This window comes from Ciconia boyciana, chromosome 23 (assembly GCF_034638445.1).
Source record: "Ciconia boyciana chromosome 23, ASM3463844v1, whole genome shotgun sequence".
In the NCBI taxonomy this organism is placed as follows: domain Eukaryota; kingdom Metazoa; phylum Chordata; class Aves; order Ciconiiformes; family Ciconiidae; genus Ciconia; species Ciconia boyciana.
In genome coordinates, this window is record NC_132956.1 from 5,293,731 (window position 1) to 5,315,003 (window position 21,273).

Here is a 21,273-nt window from a genome sequence, read left to right on the forward strand (position 1 = left end):
TGAAAATGCTTGAAAGCAATAACATAAATGTTGCTTTTTGTTTAGAACAACAGAATTACTGGAGGCATTAGTCAGGCTGTCTATTTTAAGAACTCTGGAACAGAAAAAATAAAAAGAAGATCAAAGGCTGTTGCTTAACTGTACCTTTCTCTTCTCTACTGAAATCCCAATTCCCCAACACTTGTAATTCAGGGATTGCTGGTATACTTCCATCTCTTCCCCCAGCCTGGGTCCCGGAAATCGGATTGAAGGGGTGGAGTATCATACTGCTGGAGAGAGCTTGGCTCTGCTTTATTCTGGGCTGAGGAGGAGAAATCTGATATTGGCTCTTCATGCAGAAGTTTGTTGTCAGAGGTCTTTGCAGATAAAAAATCTTCATTCTTCTTCAAGAGCAAACTTCTCTCCTGAAACGTACACAAACATTACTGTAAGCCAAGCGTGGCCAATCTGTTGAGCCGGTCAAGCGCAGTTCCCATGCCAAGGCAACATCATGTGAGCAGCAAGAGGGCCATGCTGGCGTGGGAGCACAGGGTAGTCCAAATCCCCAGCCACCGAGGAAATGAGCTAGCAGGGACTGCCGAAGCTGACATCACCGAGCTGCCGTGGGTCCCATCTGCACACCCAGCCCAGTCTCATCTCAAAGCGGGCTCCTGGGGAACCATTGTCACCTCCTGCCTGGTAGCTGCTCCCAGCCGTCCCCCCCAACATGCATTAAAGGGAGATTGGTGAATACATGCTGTCACCTTCATTCTTTGAAGTTTTTTCTATGGGGGAAAGAGTCCGGAAGGTCAATATCCTTGCATTGGACTATTCTGTACAATGCCAACGTAAGAGAGTTAAACAAGTTGTTCCACGAGCAGCAGAACTCAAGAACCCTGTTTCCCTGCAGATTTGGATAGGTTTTTGCCTTCTCTCTTGCCTCATTCAGCTATAGGACCCCAGCCTGGCGGTATGCATAGGCTCATTAGTCAAGGCTGGGTTCTTTCCCTAGGTGGGGCAATTACTGGAATCTTCTACTCAGAACAAGGGCTTTTCCCAGAACTTGCAACTGTCTTCCCTATTCAAACTTGGCTGAGACAGCCAGTGAGCTTAACAAATTATTGCAGAGTACTGACAGAAAGCGCATGTGCATAAACTTCAGTTCTTCAGGAAATCAAGCTAGCACTGTCCTTCACTTCCCTCATCAGCCCCAAGGGAGCTGGTGCTGTAACCTCTGGAAATAAAAAACTTGGAGCTTTTGCTCTGCCCTGGCAGGGTCCTTGCTCTGTCAGAGAAATGGAAACAATTTAAAATGCAACAAACTCATTCCCTGCTGCAAAACTCAGCTGGATGCCTTTCCAGCCTGCACACAAAGATGCCTTTCCCCAAAAAGGAACACAGGACTCAAAGAAACAAATTGGATTATTGATCCATTGCAAAAAGGCAAATACCTGTGAAAAACTGGAGAATTCAAAAGAGCATCTGCTCTGCCCTACTTCTTCAGCCACAGGACAAGGTTTAAATTACTGACAGGATAATTTAACAACATGAAGGCGTAAATGTTAAGCTAAATATTCTACCTTCTGCTGTTCAGCTAGTGGTTCTTCAGCAAACTCTTCCGCAGTAGGTTCTAGCTCATCTGGCTTTTGATGCTTGTCCAAAGCAGCCAGCACGGCATCATGAAGAGTTAGAAAGAACCTTTCTTTGGTGACACAGCTGTCAAAGAAATCATTCTTCTCAAAGTTTGCTATCACAGAGGCTATAAAAAATGGGGGAAAATAAATAAAGCAGCAAAACCACACCAAGCAGTACAGCTAAAACATTTCACTTAAGTTTAAAACTTATCCTTGGAGATAAGTCGATATTAGTGAACAAATATACTATACTCACAGTGACAGCCAGCTATAAGGACTGTAATGCCAATATTGTGAAACATATGGATGATCTGTGGAAAGAATTCCATACAGGCATTAGAGCAATTCTGTGTCATACAAGTGCACTAGAAGGTAAAACATAAACAGGGAAATTAAACCTCCCTTGTAGTGTTTTATCTCTGAAGAAAAGCCTTATTCCGGTATCTCAAATCCTGTTTTTTAGTTCAGCACTGAACAGGCAAGTTGTCCAAGATCTTAATGAATGCTGACTCCAGAAGCAGGGCAGGTCACAGCCAGACCCCACGCTGGCCCTCCTACAGCTCACTACGCAGCACACAGTGCCATTTCTTCACTTAAACAAGAAGTTCTCACAGGAACAGACTCACTTGAAACATCTCTCCATACGCAGATGCCATGCCCACGTGTAAATGAGAACAGGAACCCATATTTTCAAGCGTGATGTGTAATTCTGGTTGTCTCAATTTTCATGTCCAGCATTTTTAGTTATACCAATTTAGCGTTAAAAGAATCAGATTTTAGAGGGGATAGATTCTCACCATTTTCTCAATGCCTGACCCTTTGTAATTAAAAGACCTCAGAGTAGTTAATTTTTTTTTTAAAGGCAATGAAACTAATAATTTCAGAGAATCGCAGAATTTTGGAATATGGGTCTGGAAGGAATCTGGAAAGACTTTGACTTTACCCCCCTTTCCCAATGGGATGGTCATTCAGTGGGTGGCAAATAAATCTTCAAGGATTTTAGGGACATCAGCTCAGTCCACAATTATTCCTAATAGGTGTTAGTCTAACCTGTTATTAAACAAAATTCTTTTGAAGTTGAGCTACAGAGTTTGAGGAAGCTGACTAAGAATCCATATGGAATTTTATCTTTCTGAGAAGCATGGCTACCTGAAATTTATTTTTGCTAAAAATATATCTCCATTGGCTAGGATCCCCACTTGAAGACTTAAAAGTTCAAGGCATACTTCAAATAAAAGGCTAATTAGGCAGTCAGTAATAACAACAAAATCACTCTAGGATAAGATAGCTGGTAGTTTTATATCTGACACTTCTAAAGAAGAACATTTTTTTAAAGTGTCCAGCTAGAAGAAAAAATAAACAGCCAAAATGGAAAAAAACAAATTAGACATTTTTATAAATGTGGTTTTAGTTTACATGATTCTAGAACTGGTGACAATGGATGACAGATTTTTGCATGTCTTTTGTATGGATAGTGGGGCTTTTGTTTTTTAAAAGAAGTGGTTTTATGGGAATGTATTAATTTCTGAAACTCGATAGATAAATCTTGCACCCTTAAAGGTCAACTGGAAGATGTGCAGATTGTTACGTAGCAGGGCGTTTTAGGCTAACAAGAAACATAAGACACTGGGTAAACTTTTGGCCTCACATTTATGTGCAGTTAGGTTGCTTACCTGTCGCAGTAACTCTGAACCTATCAAATCCACAAATTGCACCATGCTGAAGTCTAAAATAATGGTGTGAATTGGACATGGCAAATACATTGGCTGTTTGTCCTGATCTAACTGTACTGAGGAATTATCTATTGCAGAGCCTGGTGAAAGGCAAGCTCTTCTCTCTTTATCCTCATTCTTTTCAGTCCTAAGTTCGGTGTTAAAGCCTGGGGATGCACTGGCTGCCCCCACCAACAGCGTCCTAGAGCTGAGTTTGTCTCCATACTTTGACCAATGTACCAAATTAACTGAAGATGACGAGGAATCGCTGTCCGCATGACGTCGCTTCACCAGTTTCTCTGTATATGGTATCTAAGACAGAAAATGGAGAGTACACCAGTGGTTGGAAGAATTGGGCCCAGGAGGTGGAAAATTTTTTGCTGCAAGTAAGACAGCACTGTAAATCATATGATATTTCTTCTCTCATGGTAAAAAACACATCTGAAATAACACTAAATATAGCACAAAGCCACAAGAATATGCAAAGTAGTAGGTGACTTAGGCAAGCCTCAGATGTGGTAGTGCCTTCAGCCACCAAACAGTACAGTGGTACCTCAGTCTTTCACACCTTGAAATGGCTTGTGATACTGGAATTTGACTTGTTACTTCTACCTTTCAGAAAAGAAAAGAAGAAAAAAAAAAAGACTGCCCATGGCCGTTGCCTTTCTGAGCAACAGTAAGGTGACCCTTACTGGCTGACTTCTGCAGACCTTTGATTCATCTACTTGCTTGTATGGCAGCTGGTCACAGAGTGGACCGATTTAATCAATTTTTCTTTCTTAATAGTTCCAAATGTGTTTTTTAATTTTTATAATGCAAGAAAGGAAAAGTCACTCTGCATTTTTGTACCTCAGAATGATGTTAAATTATCTATCACTTCCACTTCCTAAGCACCTTGGTTCCACATATGTTTTCCAAACCACTGTCTTTCAACCCATTTCTCCTACAATGGCTTTTACAAATCACATATAACTGCTTGAAAAATATCTTCTGAAGACAGTCCATTCCCTGAAGTTCCTTTCATTGTCTAAGACAATTCAGAAAATTCAGATAAAGAGGGATATGAGTGACTCTGGAAGATGCCCAGCGGCCAGTTATAGTAAAGATGAGAAATCTGCTAATCATGATAATCATAGCTGCCTTTGAGGTATTTTGTACTTGCAGTTGGCAGTATTGGCAGTGGAACAAATTCCTCATAAGCAAGGGAATTCTCTCACTTCTATGGGGAAAAAGAAGAAAATCCCTACAGAAGCACCTGACAAAATGAATTCTTTCAGCTGAGGAGAGGATATGTTGAATACTTCAACTGCTAGTTAATTCACCCAGTAAGCTGAGCTACTATTGCTCTATCACATAAAGTATGTGTAAAGAAATACAGTGGTAATGTTTGCTTATTTTCATACAGCAAATATATATATGCTTTCTGTAAACATTTACAGCCTTTTCAATACTGGCAAGTTAAGAACATTGTCCTCAGTAACATAAAACCAGGCACCTCAAACAAACAGACTAGATAAATATACTTTTAAAGCTGACCCTAGGCGGTGGTAGAGGTGGATCACAGACACAAGAGCATTTAAGATCTTTTCTTTCCACTGCAGCGTCAGACAGACTAAGTGACGTTAAAGCCCTCATTTCACTTTCATCTAGAGGCACTGCTTTCATGTCCATCTGAAAAAGAAAGGCAGTTTTATTAGAGTTTTTACTCTCTAATGCAGGCTCTTAGAAGCTTCCGCTGGCCGAAAAAGTGGCATTTACCTTGTGTAACAAATAGGTTTTGAAGCGATTCATGTTTGCGAAAGAGATGGAAGAACAGCACTGGAAGATTTTGATACCTTCAATCTCCCTTGCCTGTAGAACAAAAGTTATATCTGTGAGGGTTGTACCTAGCAGGAGCTCTTTTTCTCCTCCTGACTGTCTGTGTTGTAGTCTGCAAGGTCCTACCCTAAGGACAGAGTTTGTCTGGTCACATTGTGGACTACGCTGCATACTGGTAGTGGTATTGGCAACATGGACCTAATTACCATAAACTAATCTGCTTCTCTTGCAATTAAAAACATACCTCCAGCACATCTATCACAGATGAGAGTTGGCTGCTCTAATATAAAATAAGCCAAATTATTTTTAATGCTCATTACAGAACACATACACTATACCTTTGTCTTACTAACCTTGTCTTTATATTATTCCATTTTTTTGCAAATCCATCAGCATAGCATTGGGAATGTACCCATGTGGCAAAGGCAAAGCTCTCTGCTACTGTATTGCCTAATTCTGTATGGTGCAGGTCTTGAAAATAACGTGTTAAAAATGTCCGTGCCCTACCTATTATCCCATCACTGGGAGAACCTGTGAGTCAGTCTAGCACACGCACAGTCGTTACTGTGAAAACATACGGAGAGTGGACAAAACCAGACTGAGAAGAGCAGGTCAGCAAAAAATGCCAAACAGCTCTGGAAATGACAGCAGTGCAGCTTCCACTGTGGAGCCAGCACAGATGGACACAAGGAGCTCCACGGGCCCAAGCAGGCTGAGCTAGGTATCTGAATCACTTCACACTACAGGTACATAAGCATTCTTCAGTTTTCAAAGTTTTAAATCAAACGAACTGAGTCTGAATGGTCACCCCCAGGCATTTAAGGGAAGACGCTGGATTACAGAGAGAGATGGAACATTTGTTTTTTGTTTCCTCTTACGGCTCTGTAGATGGATAAACTTCTATAAATATTCATGTTTGGAATCTGTCCCAGCACCACCATCTTCATTCTGAAACAAGATGTTTATTAGGTTTTCACAGAGAACAGAGAAAACCATCTGTTCCCAAAAGCTTGATCTCCATTTCTCTCCTCTTCACTGGATACACCAACTGGATAACTTAGAGGGTGTGAGTACAAAAAGTTATTCACTCATAATTAGGGTTCTTTGAGTAGGGGCGCAGTACACAAACACAGCCTTCAGCTACACTGGTGTCCTCAAGAATGTATAATGTCCCATTTCTAGCTCTGGAACACTTGGATTATTGTTATTACGCTAGGAAGTATGTTCCCTCTCCGTCTCCCCACAGCCCTCCTCAAAGATACATCTACACAGACAGGTGGAGGCAGCTATAACTTGTGCTTAGAGCTGGCTGCACGTAGGCTAGGTCTGATCCAGAGGTAGTATAGCAGCATTAATGCAGGGTTTTGCCTTGAAGGAGAATATCCTGGTTTGGGTACCGTGCTTTGCTAATGGTGCTGTGTGGTTTTGGGGCAGGTTCTGGTCAGTTCAGGGCATGGGTGGAATAAACATGTGGCTGGCTGGCTGGTTGCTGGCCCTGATGTATAGAAAATTGTTGTCAAGACGCTCTATTCAAAGCAATCTGCTTGCAGATAACTTCCCAAGCTTTTTTGAGTGTTGTCAGCATAATGCTCTCACTGGTAGGAAACTGATAAGCAGTTGTGCACCCTGAAGGTAGTATGAACAACAGGGATACTTAACTGAACAGTGGCTGCAGAAATGCCCGTTCACAATGCTCATTAAATCCCAAAGCAAACCCAAGAGGATAACTCGGAGCAGAGGTAATACAGTGAGTTTCAGACAGCAACTGAAATTCTTCCTGAAGGTATTCTTTCAGAGCCACTCTGGACCAGATCACAAGCAGTTCGATATTTGCAGCAACTGAGTTATTTCCTACCTCTTTCCATGTTTTTCTAGAGGCTTCAGTCTACTCAGACAAGCACCTCCCTATCATGGTAAATCTCATGAGGTGGGGCTTGGATTTATGAATAATTTTCCTGTTCGGATTAGCAGCTAATAAACTGAGTAATGTGTGCCTGACGTAACCTCCCTCCCCTATCACGAACTGAGTTTACGGAGAAGATAAAGCAACTTGGTAAATGGCAGTGAAGACTGATTAATGTATTTGAAATAAAGGCACAACATCTCATTTTATCCCTACAGAAGTCTGTATACAGATCACCTCTCCTGGCTGATGCCTAGAGCACAATAAGCAGTCTTCAATACCATGGTACACCTGCAGAAGGGACCGATCCAGAGCCCATAAACTTGAAGAGATTACTGGTTTGGGATAGCATTAGAGAGACTCCAGAATGACCTGACTGAAGTGTTTACAAACATGGAACAGCTTTTTCATTGGCATGTGTATAACTATCTCTAAAATATCAACTCTAAGAAAAACTAGTATTTTGTTTTAAAAGTTACAAGTACCTGTGTGACCTAATGGTGATGATGATGAACATAAATCCCATGGCGATCACTAAACCAACATCAAGACCAAGACAAAGCACTGCAGCAAAAGTTACAAGCCAAATAACCTTTGAAGAAGAGACAGAGAGAACATGAGCAGTAAAAAGATGTAAAATGACCTCCAACTCAGCCTCAGTATTTGCAAATTGCAGAAAAAAAAAAAAAGGGTAGAAATGGTAATACATGAAAAGCTTTGTTGGCACATCTAGACCAACCCAGTCCTGGAAGTAGTTGCAAACGAGAATCACAAATCACAGTTCAAATCTCCAGACTTTTTAACAGGGCTTCAATTATTAGGAAAAAACACATCATATTGGGGGTCTTTCTCTTTCTGAGAAATCCTGCACAAGAGCTGACATGAGAATGTGGCCCCAGCTGACAGTGAGACAATTTCCTTCTCGGGGCATCTGGGAAGCAACAACAATAATCAGTTCTCCCTGTACAGAATTAATTGCAAATTGATTTGCAGAGATTTCAATATTCAATACACTTCTTTCAGCAGATATTTCAAAGGATCCCTGTTCTAAGGGAATGCCCACTGCTTTGCCTTGCCCTCCCAAAACATCCATTTCTCCCTTTAAGGCACATTCTAAATCCTAGGTGGCTTTTTTTGTCACTTACGAAATGATACTTATCCCGTCTCCACAGGATGGGGATGTCCAGAAATTTTTCAAGAAATGGGAGCATGTTAAATACCACAATAGCAGCCAGTATACCCTGTGCAAATCAGAAAAATAGCATCTATTATTTTGTTATTTTTTGTTTGCAACCACAAACATGCTAAGGAACAGATATCCATGACAGACAAACTGCTTGAAATTAAAATCTTTTAATAGCTTTATTTCCATAATTTTTACAGATACGTATAACAGTTCTCCTCTGATCTGCAAATGAACACGAAACTAGCACATAACTTCTTGTTTGATTTCACAACCACTTCTGCCAATACAACTGGACTTCCTCTTGAATGCTATGTGTAGTTTCCATTACAGCGTTCTTCAGTGAATCCCTACGCCTCCTGCAGCACTAGGAGAAAGGCCAATTTTACAGAATTAAGAGTTGCTGTTTCAAAGAATGGTTTCAATTAGCATGGGCAGTTCATTGCCAGATTTAGGAAGTTGTTTGACACCATTTGTTGAAACAGCCTTTCTTAGCAAGGAAAAGGAGACTGAAGGGAAGTAGATGGTTAAATTCTGTTTTGTCAGCTAGTTTTGGGGAAGGGATTAATTCTCCCATCTTACAGAGAGGCCAGGAAAAAATCAGGAAGTAATGCTCTGTCAGTGGTTCCCTAAGAAAACTTGCAGAAAGAAAAGAAAGTAGAGAGAAAAATTTAAGGGAAAAGAGGAAAACTGAGTACTCTGAATAATCTATGATAACAAAATGTTTATGTTTATTGCACTGGCAATGCAAAATCCACAGAAAGCCGTTTAAGAGTCCATATGGTTTTAAAATAAACCTCAAAGACCAAGCTAGAATCAGAGACACTAAACCCCAATTTCCATTTGGAAGATTTTATCTACCTCTTTACAGTAAAGATTTTGAAGCACCCACCTTGGAACTATTTATACTGATGCAAGAGAGAAACTCATGAATTTGTTATACAGGTGTGCAAAAAGTTGGAAGATGTGAAACCAAAAGTGAAGTACAATGTTTAAATTATAGAGGCTGGCAGTGAAATTTCAATCCAGTTTTAGCCAATTAATTTTAGCTTGTACTGATCAGTAAGAGATGGGAGAGAGATGAAATATTAATTACCTAATACGTTAGCCTGCTGAAATTTAGGAGACTTTAAAGTCATTGTTTTGGTTTGGTCCATCCCTGAAAACGATTAACTCTAGAGCATGATATAATCCCTAACTGTCCCAGAAAAATCTTCATATTATGCTTAGAAAATCTTCATTTTATGCTGAGGAAGTACGTAGGCTGCTGCCATAACTATTTCAGGTTCACTTACATTAGGTATCATCTGGAAAAAGTGTCCTAGTTTCAGTGCAATCACCAGCATCATAGATGCTCCAATCGCTGCTGCTAACTGAACAGAAATACTTTATTAGAGAGGCCTGACAGAACCATTTCCTTACTTGTCCTCTCTAACCAAGTAGGTATGGCCCATGTAACACCACCGACTGGGAAAAATAACCAGGGGACAATTAACAAAGGCCACAGGCATGCTGCAATGCATGGTACGACTTCTAGAATACTGAAGCTGCAAGAGTTTTCTGTAGACATAAATTTGTCCTAAATGAACTACTCTTAGGCACAACAGAACAATGCAGGATTTTGGTTTGATAATTTCACCTGAGTATTAAGATACTTCTCTTGCAAGTCAGACTTTGGAATAAACTCTTTATTAAACAAAATTATTTCTATGATGCAGTGAAGTGTGTAGAGACATTTGGTTAAGAGGTATGATAAAAACATTATTACATATTACAACCTCCTCCCCCCTAAAAAAAAGATCATAAAGTCAAGTACTCAAAAGTTAGGAAGAAGTGGCAGAATTAAGGGTGTGTGAACAATTTTCCATTTGGCTTTTTGGGTATATTCACTAAAATACAGTTTTAAACTGCATGAACATATCCTATTCTCCCCACAGGATCCTGGCTTCCTCCATGGCACATCATGTGCTGTAAATATCATATAAGTATAGTACACAATATAACATACACAGAGAGGGTGTCGGAATTCATGTTGCATGGGTATGTAACTTTATATCTCACAAATTGTTTAGATTAAATGTCAGCCTATACTCAGTATACAGTGATTTTAGAGAGAGTTTGGAAGCTTAGCAAATCCAGCCCACCTCACCTGTGTTCTTCCACCTGTCTTCTCTTGAATGACAGTTCCAGAGATAGCACAGCTGACAACACAGCTTTTGAAAAATGAGCTGCAAATATTGCTTAGCCCCACAGCTATTAGCTCCTGTAAAACAGAAACAGAAGGAAGCAGAGAAAACTCCAAACGAATGACTTACCTTCATAGAAGTAGCTTATCAGGAAGTCCTTCCCTTTTGCTCACACTCGCTGGTTGTCCATCTGTGTTGCTAAGCTCAGGAAACCTTCTGGAAAGCAAGGTCTCCCATGGTTAAATGAGCTCCCTTAAAAGGCATACAGTTTTCATAGCTGAGGATATCACGGACCCAAAAATTAAGTTCCTTCTTTCAAAGAAATACACTCAGAACCCCAAAGCTATGAAGTACTGACTTTCAAGCTAACATGTGGCAGATCTCAGTACGCAGCGCAGTACACCTGGACAAAAGCTGAGTGGAAAAGACATTCCCTTTATATTTATCCCCAGAGGCTTTGAGAAGTCAGGGCAGCTTCCTTATTGGCTTAGTTCCATACTAGTAAAGATCCAAAGCCATCACAACAAGCTGAACATGGAGTAGTGCAAAACACCTAATGCTTACTAACTCTAGCACACTGGAAACACAGTTTTAGCTTAAAAGCCTCTCAGAGCAATCACTCTGGACAGAGAATCCATACACTGGGATAGTAGCCACATTAGAGAAGAACTACAGCTGCTCTGGCCATTTACAATTTCAGCTATTAATTTATCATGCTTTTATAGTCTCGTGGATTCATGACAGCAATGGTCCTCAGGGATCAGTTGCAGTACTGCATGTGCGTGAGGTTCATCCCAATCACTGGGAATATACAAAGGCCTCTTGGTCAAAGAAGGCCATGTTTTGGCCTTCACATTATTGGCTTATAACATCCACTCCGTAGGGAAGGGTAACAAGTTGCCACAAAACCATCATCTGGCATATTCACTCCGTCTTTGCATTTCTACCACTGTCAGGTAGTTAGTGGCTTTGCAAGTCGAGTTCAGCTTGCTTCTTGGCCTAGGAAGTATGTGTAGTTTCCTTCTCACCTGATTGCTGGCAATATTGTAGTTGTGAAGTGAAGCATACCTCTCCCCAACAAAAACAAGAAGGAAGTAGCTTACAATAGCAAGGGAGAAGGCATGCAGTATGATCTTGCTCAGGTTTGATAAATCTGGTGGTGTAGGACGCAGAAACCTACAGGATCAGAGAACAGATAAGTTTAGACATGGTCTGAGCTCTCTCCACAGTAACTCCAAACCCAGGATCATCATCAGAGGCATCCAGCACCCCACAGGAGATGCTCTCAATCTATAAGACTTCCACCTCACAAAAAATGCAAATTCCTTCCTCTTTGTGCTAACAAAACCTGAATCTAATAAAGAAAACTGTAGTTTGAATTCTGCATATGCTCAGAAATTATGATGCAATTAAAATTCTTGAAGAGTTATTCCTCTAGCTGTACTTCCCTGGGAAGTCAGCCCATGTCAGATTTGAAGAACAGGCTGAAACATCTCTTTCGTACCTCAAAAGTACACCCTCATAAACAGCATAGATTACTAACCTCTGAGGAATCATACTGACCACAGCACTACTAGATTCAGCATGAAGGTGAATGCGATTAGAAATAATGGTGACTGTGATAATCTGGGAAAGAAAACAAGAAGCCATACTAGAGATTATATAGCATTTGCTCCTGAAACTGTACACCATCCATCTAAAGACAGTTAATCTTGTAGGAGTATTTAAAGGACTTGAGCACAGATTCAGTGTGTAAATATAACTGCATCTTGAAGTAATATGTGAAATGTTTTTTGAAATAAAGTATATTATACTCTCAGTTCAGTTATCACAATGGCATTTTGAAGATCACTTACCAAGAGAAGTTCCATAGGAAATGCAATAGGACTTTGTTTATAAGTTATCATGATAGATGTATTGAGTCGTAGTGCGGCCATGCTAAGCAAAAATAGCAATATGCTGGTGGCATTAGCCTTTGGGAGAGCCAGAAAGAAATGAAATAGATTCTGAAAAAGAATCATCACAGAAAGGATCAGAGGCAGACCCTACAACTATTTTTATATTCCAGGAGATTGACATAGGTTGCCCTGACACTTGAACTCATCCTTTCTCCTACAGTGGTATCTTCAGTTAGAAGAAGAGACATGCTAAGAGCAAAACAGTACTTAAAAAAAAAATCTATCTCGTCTATTGGTACCTGCCGAGAAAACACTGCCACAAATAGTTCAGATCTAGTACCGTCATTCTTCTCTCTACACTACCTTTCTCTCGAGTTGTCTGACTGCCATTATTAAAGTAAATTAGGAGTAAAGTAAATTAGTAAATTATAAAGTAAATTAGTTTTAACTTGTCTTTAGCTTGGAGTCTGCTGCTGCTTTGTCAGATATGATAAAGATACTGTGTGCCCAATAGCTTGCCCATGATGATCTACTGAGGAAAAAAATACCTTTTGCTCTAACCTTTGCTCTACTACAATTATAGACATGCTGAAAATACATTTTAGAGCTACATAGGTGATTAAAAATATGCACACATACATTTCTTCTTGCATGTCACACAATAAGCTCCATACACTGTGCAAGACAGCAGGAAGGCGAAGTAAACCACAGCTGAGACTTGCACAAATATCCCTTAGCAACTGACTTAGATTGAAATTGCCTTCAATTTCTGAAGCTGTTCTTTTCTTTCCCCTCCAAAAAGCCTGCATTTCTTTGGCTAATAATGAATTTACTCACATAGAAAATGTCCAGGGGGCCCTTATGGAGGTCAAGCATGACGTCAAAAATAAAGGTAAACTGTGATACAATGACATGCAATGCTGCTGCAGTGAGGTAAGCATCAATGAGAGTCTTCGGTACGTATGTTGTTACAAACCCCAGGCAAAAGCAGCCTAGCAGCAACTGTATGGAACAAACGAGAAGTGAGATGTGATATAATTATCAATGTCTAAACCTGCCCTTCTTGTTTTCTTATTTGAAGAGCATGACTCTTCACTGCCATACATGATGGATAGTTATTTGAACACTCTATTTTCATTGTGCACAATTAAGTAAGAGACTGCCAAACCAAAATAGGAGCACTTTACCTCAAGAGTGTGCAGTTATGCAGGACTACCTAAGGGTCAACATATTGCAGAACTGGTCAACATAAAAGATAATAATTTACTTCACACATATTAATCATGGACACATGAATCTTAACCTATCATATCTTTTTCAGACAGCATGAGAGGAAGAGACAGACCTTCATGTCCCACTTTGCACAACATAGGTATTCAAATGTGCTGAGTTTAGTATTTGCGGCAAGAATATGCAAGCAGTACCAATTCTTACATTTGTATGAAGAATGTGCATAAGGATACATCATTAAGGATATAAAATAGATTCATTTTCTACCTGAATGATGCCAGTCAAAAATGTTATTGATGCAGTAAGTGTCAAGGCCTCCATGTAATCTTTCATAAATGTAGGGTCTGAGAAGTTGTCCAGTGAACCATTGGAGGACAATGTTTGGTTGAAATTAAGAGTCTTCAGAATGTTTGTCACCACCACATTTAGCATGCTAAATGAGCCTGGAACCAACAGAACAGAGAACAGAAAATGGAACTACATGAGATGTTGCAACAAAGACTTACCTTAAAACCACACATCCATCTCTTTCCTCCACCATCAGTCTGTGCAGTATGAGAGTCTATTTTCATTCATATATATAATCCACATATATAATCAATTTTTACTGTTTCTGAGTAAGTACCTAAAGTTTCCAAAGTCCTGTCTGAAAATTTCAGATTCCTACCGTTTTACGAGTAAAGTCTTCAGTTGGTCAGATGCACAACAAAAAGATTTTAATGTAAAGCACAAAAAATGGATGCACTACAATGAGCCGCCAGAAAGGCTGAAAAACATAGTCAGAGAAAGAACTGCCAATTTACCTAAGAGGCCAGAGCTCCACATACCCACTCATTAGGATAATGTGAAGGGCCTTCTCACATGTAAACAGCATTTTAATAATCTAGCTTCTGAACAAATTAAGAATGTAAACCCATCAACAGTTCAGTCATGGCAAGAAACTGCATGTAGAAGACCATAGAGAAGACCAGGAGCCAAATCATGATTCACAGTAACATCCTGGGGGTAAATGTGAAGCAGCTTGCACTGGTCCTTTATGTTAAGAGACGCCTCCATGACACTCCAGCTGTCTCCTTTACACTGGTGTCTGCGATAGCTCATGTCCTCGGAGGTACAAAGAACCTCGCAGCTGCAACTTGACTGACTTGGTGAAATTCTCACCACAGATCAGCTGCAGAAGTGGAACAACAATGAACTGAGAATCTGGGGTCTGGATTCTCTCCTAAATAACATCTGCATATTAGATGAAATAGATTAGGACATCTCGCCAGTTTTTTTAAGCAGCGTTGAACATAATCTCTATGTCCTGTAGACACACATTTCACAGTACAAAATAAACCTCACCAATTGAGATATGATGCGAAGTCCCAAATATAACATATGTCATCGAGCAGCAGAACACAGAAAGGAAGCCATTGATATTTGGCAGAGGTAACCTGGTCAGCCAAACTCCTAAAAGTCCTGGAAAGCAAAAATCTGTTTCTAAAATCAAGCAAATTGGGAAGGCGCTCTCTCTTTGGTTACTATTTTTACATAAAATTTTCCTGATGAAAACCTGACAACCTTTATGAAAATCCCCATTCAGGACCTGATAAAGCCAGGCCAGTCAGTGACAAAAGCCACTGTTTTACAACCTGGGCTCTTGCTAACTAGAAATTAGACAAAGAATCAGAACAACTCTTTGTTTAGACTACCTACTAGTGGGGTGGCTGTGCATGTGAGAATCTAACAGACCTGATTTTGCAAGGTGGATTTTAAAGACCATGTCACTTTGTTTGTAATATAGGAAAATGCAGCTATTAGTTTATATTTTGAGTAGTGTCCTGTCCTTGAAATTACACCATGTAACATCTGATTATAGCAAAGAAGTTCTCCTGCAAATATGCAAATAAATAGGTTAATGATTTAAGGAGCTTCCAAGGTTAAAGTTCCCACATAACCTGATGACATCAGAAAGAACACACACAGGAGACAGATTATGAAAAGCATGATATACAAAAGGAAGCTAGAGTGTTTTTTTCTCTCTGCCTACCTTGAGGAATCTGAAACATCCCAACACTTAGGCCTGCATGTAGATCCCTCAAGATCCATTCTCTGAACTGATACGAAAACAGCCAGTTCAGGACAGGGAACACCTTGAGCGTGATCTTTCTGAACCTTCCCCAGGAGAAGCTGAAAAAGAATCAGATAAGCTAAGCTATATGCAATGGCTTTTACAATCTCCATCTCTGCAGCGCTTTTGCATGACCTCATGCTCTGCAGGCACAGAAGCAACGCTGCTACGGTTAGCTCTCTGCAGGCACCATATACTGTGAACCCACGCAGGCGTTAGGCTTCCGCAGATCCAGCTGGCACATAACATGAATCCTACATAGGCACCCCCATGCCTTTGCATTCCATTCAGATGAATCGCAAATACTCTGTGTGCCATTCGTATGATAGCCTGTCAGTGCCGGAGCCCAGAGCGCTGAATGCATCCATTACTTGACCTCATTAACACCGCAGAAAAATAGGAGATGGTATTTTGATTCCTCCTATTCTGATCTAGAAGAAAAACATACTACATTGGGGGGGGGGAATAGGCAAGCCTATCCCACATCCCAAAAACCAGTCAAATGTTTCCTGTATTATGTTATTAAATAAGGGGATGCAAGCAGGACTTGACCTACATGATTTATTTTGCATATATGTTTTTGAATCAGAATTTCCAGTAGGTAAACTCTGACTAACCTCACAACCCTGTGCTCCTTCTTCCTTTTTTTAATCCCTTGGCAACAGTGGTGATTTTCTACTTACAAACCAAATATAAGTGAGGTAGTGTCTGCCCAAGGCTTCTGGCAGCCTTGAACAGTGGCTGTGGGGACTGACCCCAGTTAATGTAGAGCTGAGTCCCGTTCCATCATTTTATTGTCCCAAGGCGACTACACACTGGGCTGACAAGTGGATACAAAATGGAGAACAGAGAAAACACATGAGATAGGGAAGTGGAAAAGAAACAGGGAAAAGAGTATGAGGAAGCAAGGCAGACACGGTTCTTAAACGACGACTTGGGGGAGGGAATAAAGACATTTTCTTATTAAGCATCCAGTGCAATGATAAAGTTTCCAATAATATTAGCTATGACTTTAGAGCAAAATTCTCCCTTTGATCTCTGGGCAAGACTTACTGCACCAGGTGTTTCTGGGTGGGCAGACTGTTAGCTCTAGATCACATGTCATAACTATACACAGTTCAACCCTTTCCATCAAGTAATTTCATTTCTCTGACTCCAGAACTTCATCCAATCTCCTTACTTTTTTTTTTTAATATAGAAAAAGACAGTAGTGGAACAGAAGGCTATTACACAATCTAAAGGATCTAACTATTACAGGAATTAACCTTGATGACAAGTCTTCATGGTGAATGAAAACTAGAAAACACAATAGCTCCTCAAACTATGGCTCCATTTGCCTTATCACCAGGAAATTACTTTACAGCAGTGTAACTTAGACATGACCCACAGTTTTAGGCTGCAGTCCCTCATATAGCTGAGCTGATGTAAGAGCTAGTTATACAGAAAGAGAGAGGTCTGGCTCCCCTACTTTCCCTTCTCTGTGTGTCCCTGTCCCTTCTGGCAGCAGCAAGCTGTTAGATTAGCTCACCACACCTTGTGGAACCTCACCCATAGCTAGACTTGAGTCTCAAGTCCTGCCATGGTCTCAAAACAACAGTTTAAGTTTCAGTATACGTTCAGTATACATGCTGAAACAAAGCCCAGATAAATGATGAATCAGAGATTTTCTATTTACTTTCTTAGGAGGACTTTGTAGAGTAGGCACAGCCATAACCATTGACAGTCCACTTGGCATCCAAAAAGAGATTCAGAAAGAAAACAGTGTATTCATAGTCAAACAAAACTAAAAGGGAAGCTGATGAACGGGCTTCCTATTTTTTATTATATTTGCCTTGCTGGAAGAACATCAGAAATTCTCCTATGCTGCCAACAAAGACTGCCTTCTGGTGAGCCTGCATGCCACAGGGCTCCTCTGGCAGAAGAGATGCTTCTGCTCCCTAATGCCCAAAAGAGAATTTTGGCAGATGGGAAAATGAGCCTGTGGAAGCATTAATGCTTTATCAGTACCCTAGCCTCACCCATTCTCTTCAAAGAACACAGGAACAAAGCTGCAAAATAATGCCAAAGCAGTTCAGCTGATCTCAGTCATACCATTATGCAACTTTCCGTGTCCCCAGCTAAGAGGAAACAGAAAAAAGCTCTTGAAATTTAAGAAATAAAAGTATCAAAAGGCACAAATCAGAAAAAAGCAAATGAAAGCTTGTTTCTGACAGCTGGGCTGAGGGAAGCACTGGAGGGAACTACAACTCTTGGCAGTTTCTCTTTACAGCGTGTATATCCCTCACACTATCATAGTCCTGAAGTGAACGGACACTTCTGCAGATTGCAAATAGCAACTTTGGTAGTGCAGCGCTAAGCTGATCTTGCACGCTTCAGGTACGAGTTGCTGTAACTGGGTGTTCTGCTTTGGTTATCAATCACTGCAGTTCAGCATTTTCATTACCAGCTGTGGAAAAGTGAGCACCTTTTTTACACTTGGGCTTGAAGAGTCTCCTTAGTTTCTTTACACCCGATAAATTCCAGGCACAGAACTCACCTGCACTGTAGCCGTCTGTTCTCTCCAGGGATTTGTAGTGCTCCACCCAAGGTGGAGGACAGTTTTCTTTCAAAGTATGCCTGGAAGTGCTCCTCAGTCTGCATTTCTCTTTGGACCCTGTAAGCACCAACGGTATCGTTGTCTAGTGCCGTATTTTCCTTCTGATCACAGTCAGTCAAAAACTGAGGAGCAGCAAATGCTAGAGACCACAATGAACGCTCTCTTTCTTGGCAGTGAGACTGGAAGAAAGAAGCAGGGTCATTGACTGAAGTATCTACTAAAACCAAAATAAAAAGTATGATACATGATCAGTCCATCCCAACATAACTCCTGTGAAGCCAGTAGTTACAGCAGGGATAAGCAAGGCTCTGGAGACTGAAATCCATGAAAGACATGCTGCTCCTAGGATCAAACAAATCAACTGCCAAATCAGTCGTAGGAACGCTGGGTCCTTCTGGAACTTGCCTTGTTCCTATTCTGTAGGAAAAATCAGCCTGAATCCCCTCCATTTTCTGATCCCAAAAGCAGGCCCGTGTTTAGGGAACTAAACACAATCCCTCTCTATAAACCTCCCACAGCTGAGGAAACTGTTTGAATTCTCCTTGTTTCCAGTCCTGGAGGAAAAAGAATTAGTCTGAACGATACACAGAGCAGCTAAATCTGAGGCTGTACAAATGCCACAACTTGCTGTATAAAATTGGTATCTGATACCATTCAGGTTTTTAAATCCCCAAAATGTCTGACTTCCATTCCTTAGAATTTTAGTATCAGGAAGGAGATCTGAATTCAATCACTATCACTCAGAGTAGGTAAGATGTGAGTTCCCAAAATGAAGATGCGCGTTCCCAAAGTGAATACTGAGTAAGTAAAGGTCCAGTGCAAGAGCAGATCTAAGACAAAGTTCTCATACCAACAGCTGAGGCAGAAAAAAATTCAAATCTGGAGCTACCATGTGAAAGTACATTTAAGAAGGGTGGTGACATGTAGGAACATATTTTTTTGCTATGGGCAGAACAAAGAAAGAAAAGAGGAAATATAAAAAGGCTGTGTGAGCAGTTGAGAGTCTATTCAGAATGCAATCTAAGTTTGAAGTCTCAAAACCTGCAAAAATATTCATTGGGATTTAAGTTTTCTCCTCATATTTCATTTCCTGGACCACCAAGATCAGTTTGTACAGGTCTAGTGCTTTCCATCACTGAGATACGCTGCTTCTGATACAGCAACAGGGACTCCAGCACAGTATTTACTGTCTTGTGAGACATACCTACTGACACGTACACACGCCCCAGTCATTCTAAACCGCAGAAAGAGCTGGTAGTAGGCACATCTCAAACACACTCCATCCCTAGGGAACAGTTTCTCCCTCTTTTTGCAGAGCAGATAAATCAGGGTCTTCCACAGATGAGCTTAAGAGCCATTTTGTTCATTAGCTCTTCATACCCAGCACAAGCTTTTGAAGACTTAGCTGTGCGTGACATCTTTGAGCACAATCACCTTTTCAAGGCAAGCTAATACAACAAGAAAAACTAAGAAGAAGCTAGAGTTTGCAAACTAAAGACATTCAAAACCCCAGCATGCCAAGAAGTAGTTTTTAGATGCAAGCAGTGGTAACTTCCAGCTGTTCACTCCTGTTACTTGGACTTCAGTGCTGACTCACAGCAGCAGAGGACAGGCTCCCACTCTGTTACGCTGTGTAGGGAAAGAGAAGGGTTTTGACATGGGAAGCCAAATGTTTTACAAGCAGGCTTCCATATTCCATTTGGAATGTGTCGGTCTTGCACAGTACTGCTAACAAGACTCATCTTCCTCAAGCTTGAGATCAAAAGCCTTAAACACAAATCCCTAACAATATTTATGTGCTGTGACATTCTGTACTTACTACCTGGTGAAGACACCCCGGGCGCCACTCCAAAACATGCTTAACCTGCAGCACTTAATGACTTCACAGAGTCTTAGGCACATACTTGAAAGCAAGCACATATGTATCTTTGATACTGCAAGGCCTATTAGAGTATTGAGAAATAATTTATTCTCTAAACACACACAAGAAGATCAGTACACTGGGAAATCTGGGCAGAGAGAGCTTAGCTTCCCCCATCACTGCTGGCTTGAAGCCCCTGGAAAGGAACAAGTGTCCTTAAGAATTTTAACAGAGCAATTAATACTGGCTTCTAAGAGTCCAGGCGCACTCGAGCTATGCTCAGCCTGAGACACAGCGTGGCAGGCTGTTGCTCACCAGTGACCCTGAAGGGTTACCCGGGGCCTGCAGAAGTGCTACCTTAGTACATTTTTTCATCTGTTTTCCTTTTCTTTTTTTACTTACAGCACACCCGAAGGGGCACTGCGCAGAATAGCCAAGCAGGGCTCATGAAAAGGCAAAAAAGGGGCAGCACTGCCCGAATTGTAGCTTATTTGTAGCGCAGAAGCTACAAATTATAGCTTATTTACAGCGCAGAAGCTTTATACCAGGGCCTCCCACCCGTGAAGCGGCCCACGCTGCGCTCCCCAGAGGCTCCGCCCCTTCGCCGGCCCCGGCCCCGCCCCCTCCCCGCCGGGCCGCTCTCGCGAGAGGCCGCCGCGCTGGTTCCATATTGGGTCATCTCTGCCCTCGGCGCCTCAGCTCTCGCGAGAGCTGTCGTGACGAGCGATTGGGCTCCGCTGTCGCGGCGGAGAGGGCGGGGGGGGGGGGCCGTTGCCCGGGCCCAGCCCAGGCTGTGGCGCTTGAGGGCGGGGCGGGTGGGAGGGAGGGGTGGAGGCAGCGGCGGTGGCGTCGCCAGCGCCGTCCTACCTGCGACGGGAGTGTCTCCCGCCACCGCCGCCCCGCCCGTCAGCCCTCCGCCCCTCTCGCTGCCGGTTGGGCGACCCCCGCCGCGCCTCGCTTCACCTCGCCTCACCTCACGGGGCTATCCCGCCCTTCGCGATCCGGGGGAGGGACGGAGGGAGCAGGGAGAGAAGGCGGGGGGGGTGGGGGAAGGCGGTGACAGGGCCCCCAGCGCCCCGCTGTCCCCGCGCCCGCCCCTGAGGTGAGGTGAAGGCGGGGGGGGAGGGCAACCGGCCGCGCGAGGGGGCGCGCGCGAGCGG

At 41.8% G+C, this 21,273-nt stretch overlaps 1 protein-coding gene across 4 annotated transcripts; it reads right to left on the minus strand.

Moving 5' to 3' along the window:
- SLC26A8 (solute carrier family 26 member 8) lies at positions 1-21,174 on the minus strand. 4 transcript variants are annotated; one of them, XM_072844525.1, is made up of 21 exons: positions 20,516-20,582; positions 19,457-19,700; positions 18,193-18,431; positions 15,576-15,715; positions 14,888-15,004; positions 13,811-13,986; positions 13,151-13,315; positions 12,272-12,421; positions 11,959-12,041; positions 11,444-11,591; positions 10,379-10,492; positions 9,525-9,602; positions 8,192-8,287; positions 7,532-7,638; positions 6,022-6,091; positions 5,084-5,176; positions 4,862-4,996; positions 3,566-3,637; positions 1,870-1,924; positions 1,560-1,738; positions 1-404 (listed from the first exon to the last, which is right to left on the minus strand). In XM_072844525.1, exons 3-21 carry the CDS (start codon positions 18,294-18,296, stop codon positions 189-191), a joined length of 2,298 nt encoding a protein of 765 aa, XP_072700626.1. In that variant the 5' UTR covers positions 18,297-18,431; positions 19,457-19,700; positions 20,516-20,582; the 3' UTR covers positions 1-188. The 4 variants fall into 4 exon arrangements, with proteins under 4 accessions (XP_072700626.1, XP_072700627.1, XP_072700625.1 ...); XM_072844526.1 differs by lacking the exons at positions 19,457-19,700; positions 20,516-20,582 and adding an exon at positions 21,087-21,174 and having other exon boundaries at positions 12,272-12,388; XM_072844524.1 differs by lacking the exons at positions 19,457-19,700; positions 20,516-20,582 and adding an exon at positions 21,087-21,174.
- Between the last annotated feature and the right edge of the window lie 99 nt (positions 21,175-21,273).

Excerpts from the sequence above, each read along its gene's own strand:
- SLC26A8 (XM_072844524.1), bottom strand. The coding sequence starts at position 18,296 with ATGCAGACTGAGGAGCACTTCCAGGCATACTTTGAAAGAAAACTGTCC. Across the intron at positions 5,177-6,021 it reads GTTTATCCATCTACAGAGCC|GCAAGGGAGATTGAAGGTAT; the intron begins GTAAGAGGAAAC and ends TTTGTTCTACAG. Across the intron at positions 1,925-3,565 it reads CGTCATCTTCAGTTAATTTG|ATCATCCATATGTTTCACAA; the intron begins GTACATTGGTCA and ends TTCTTTCCACAG.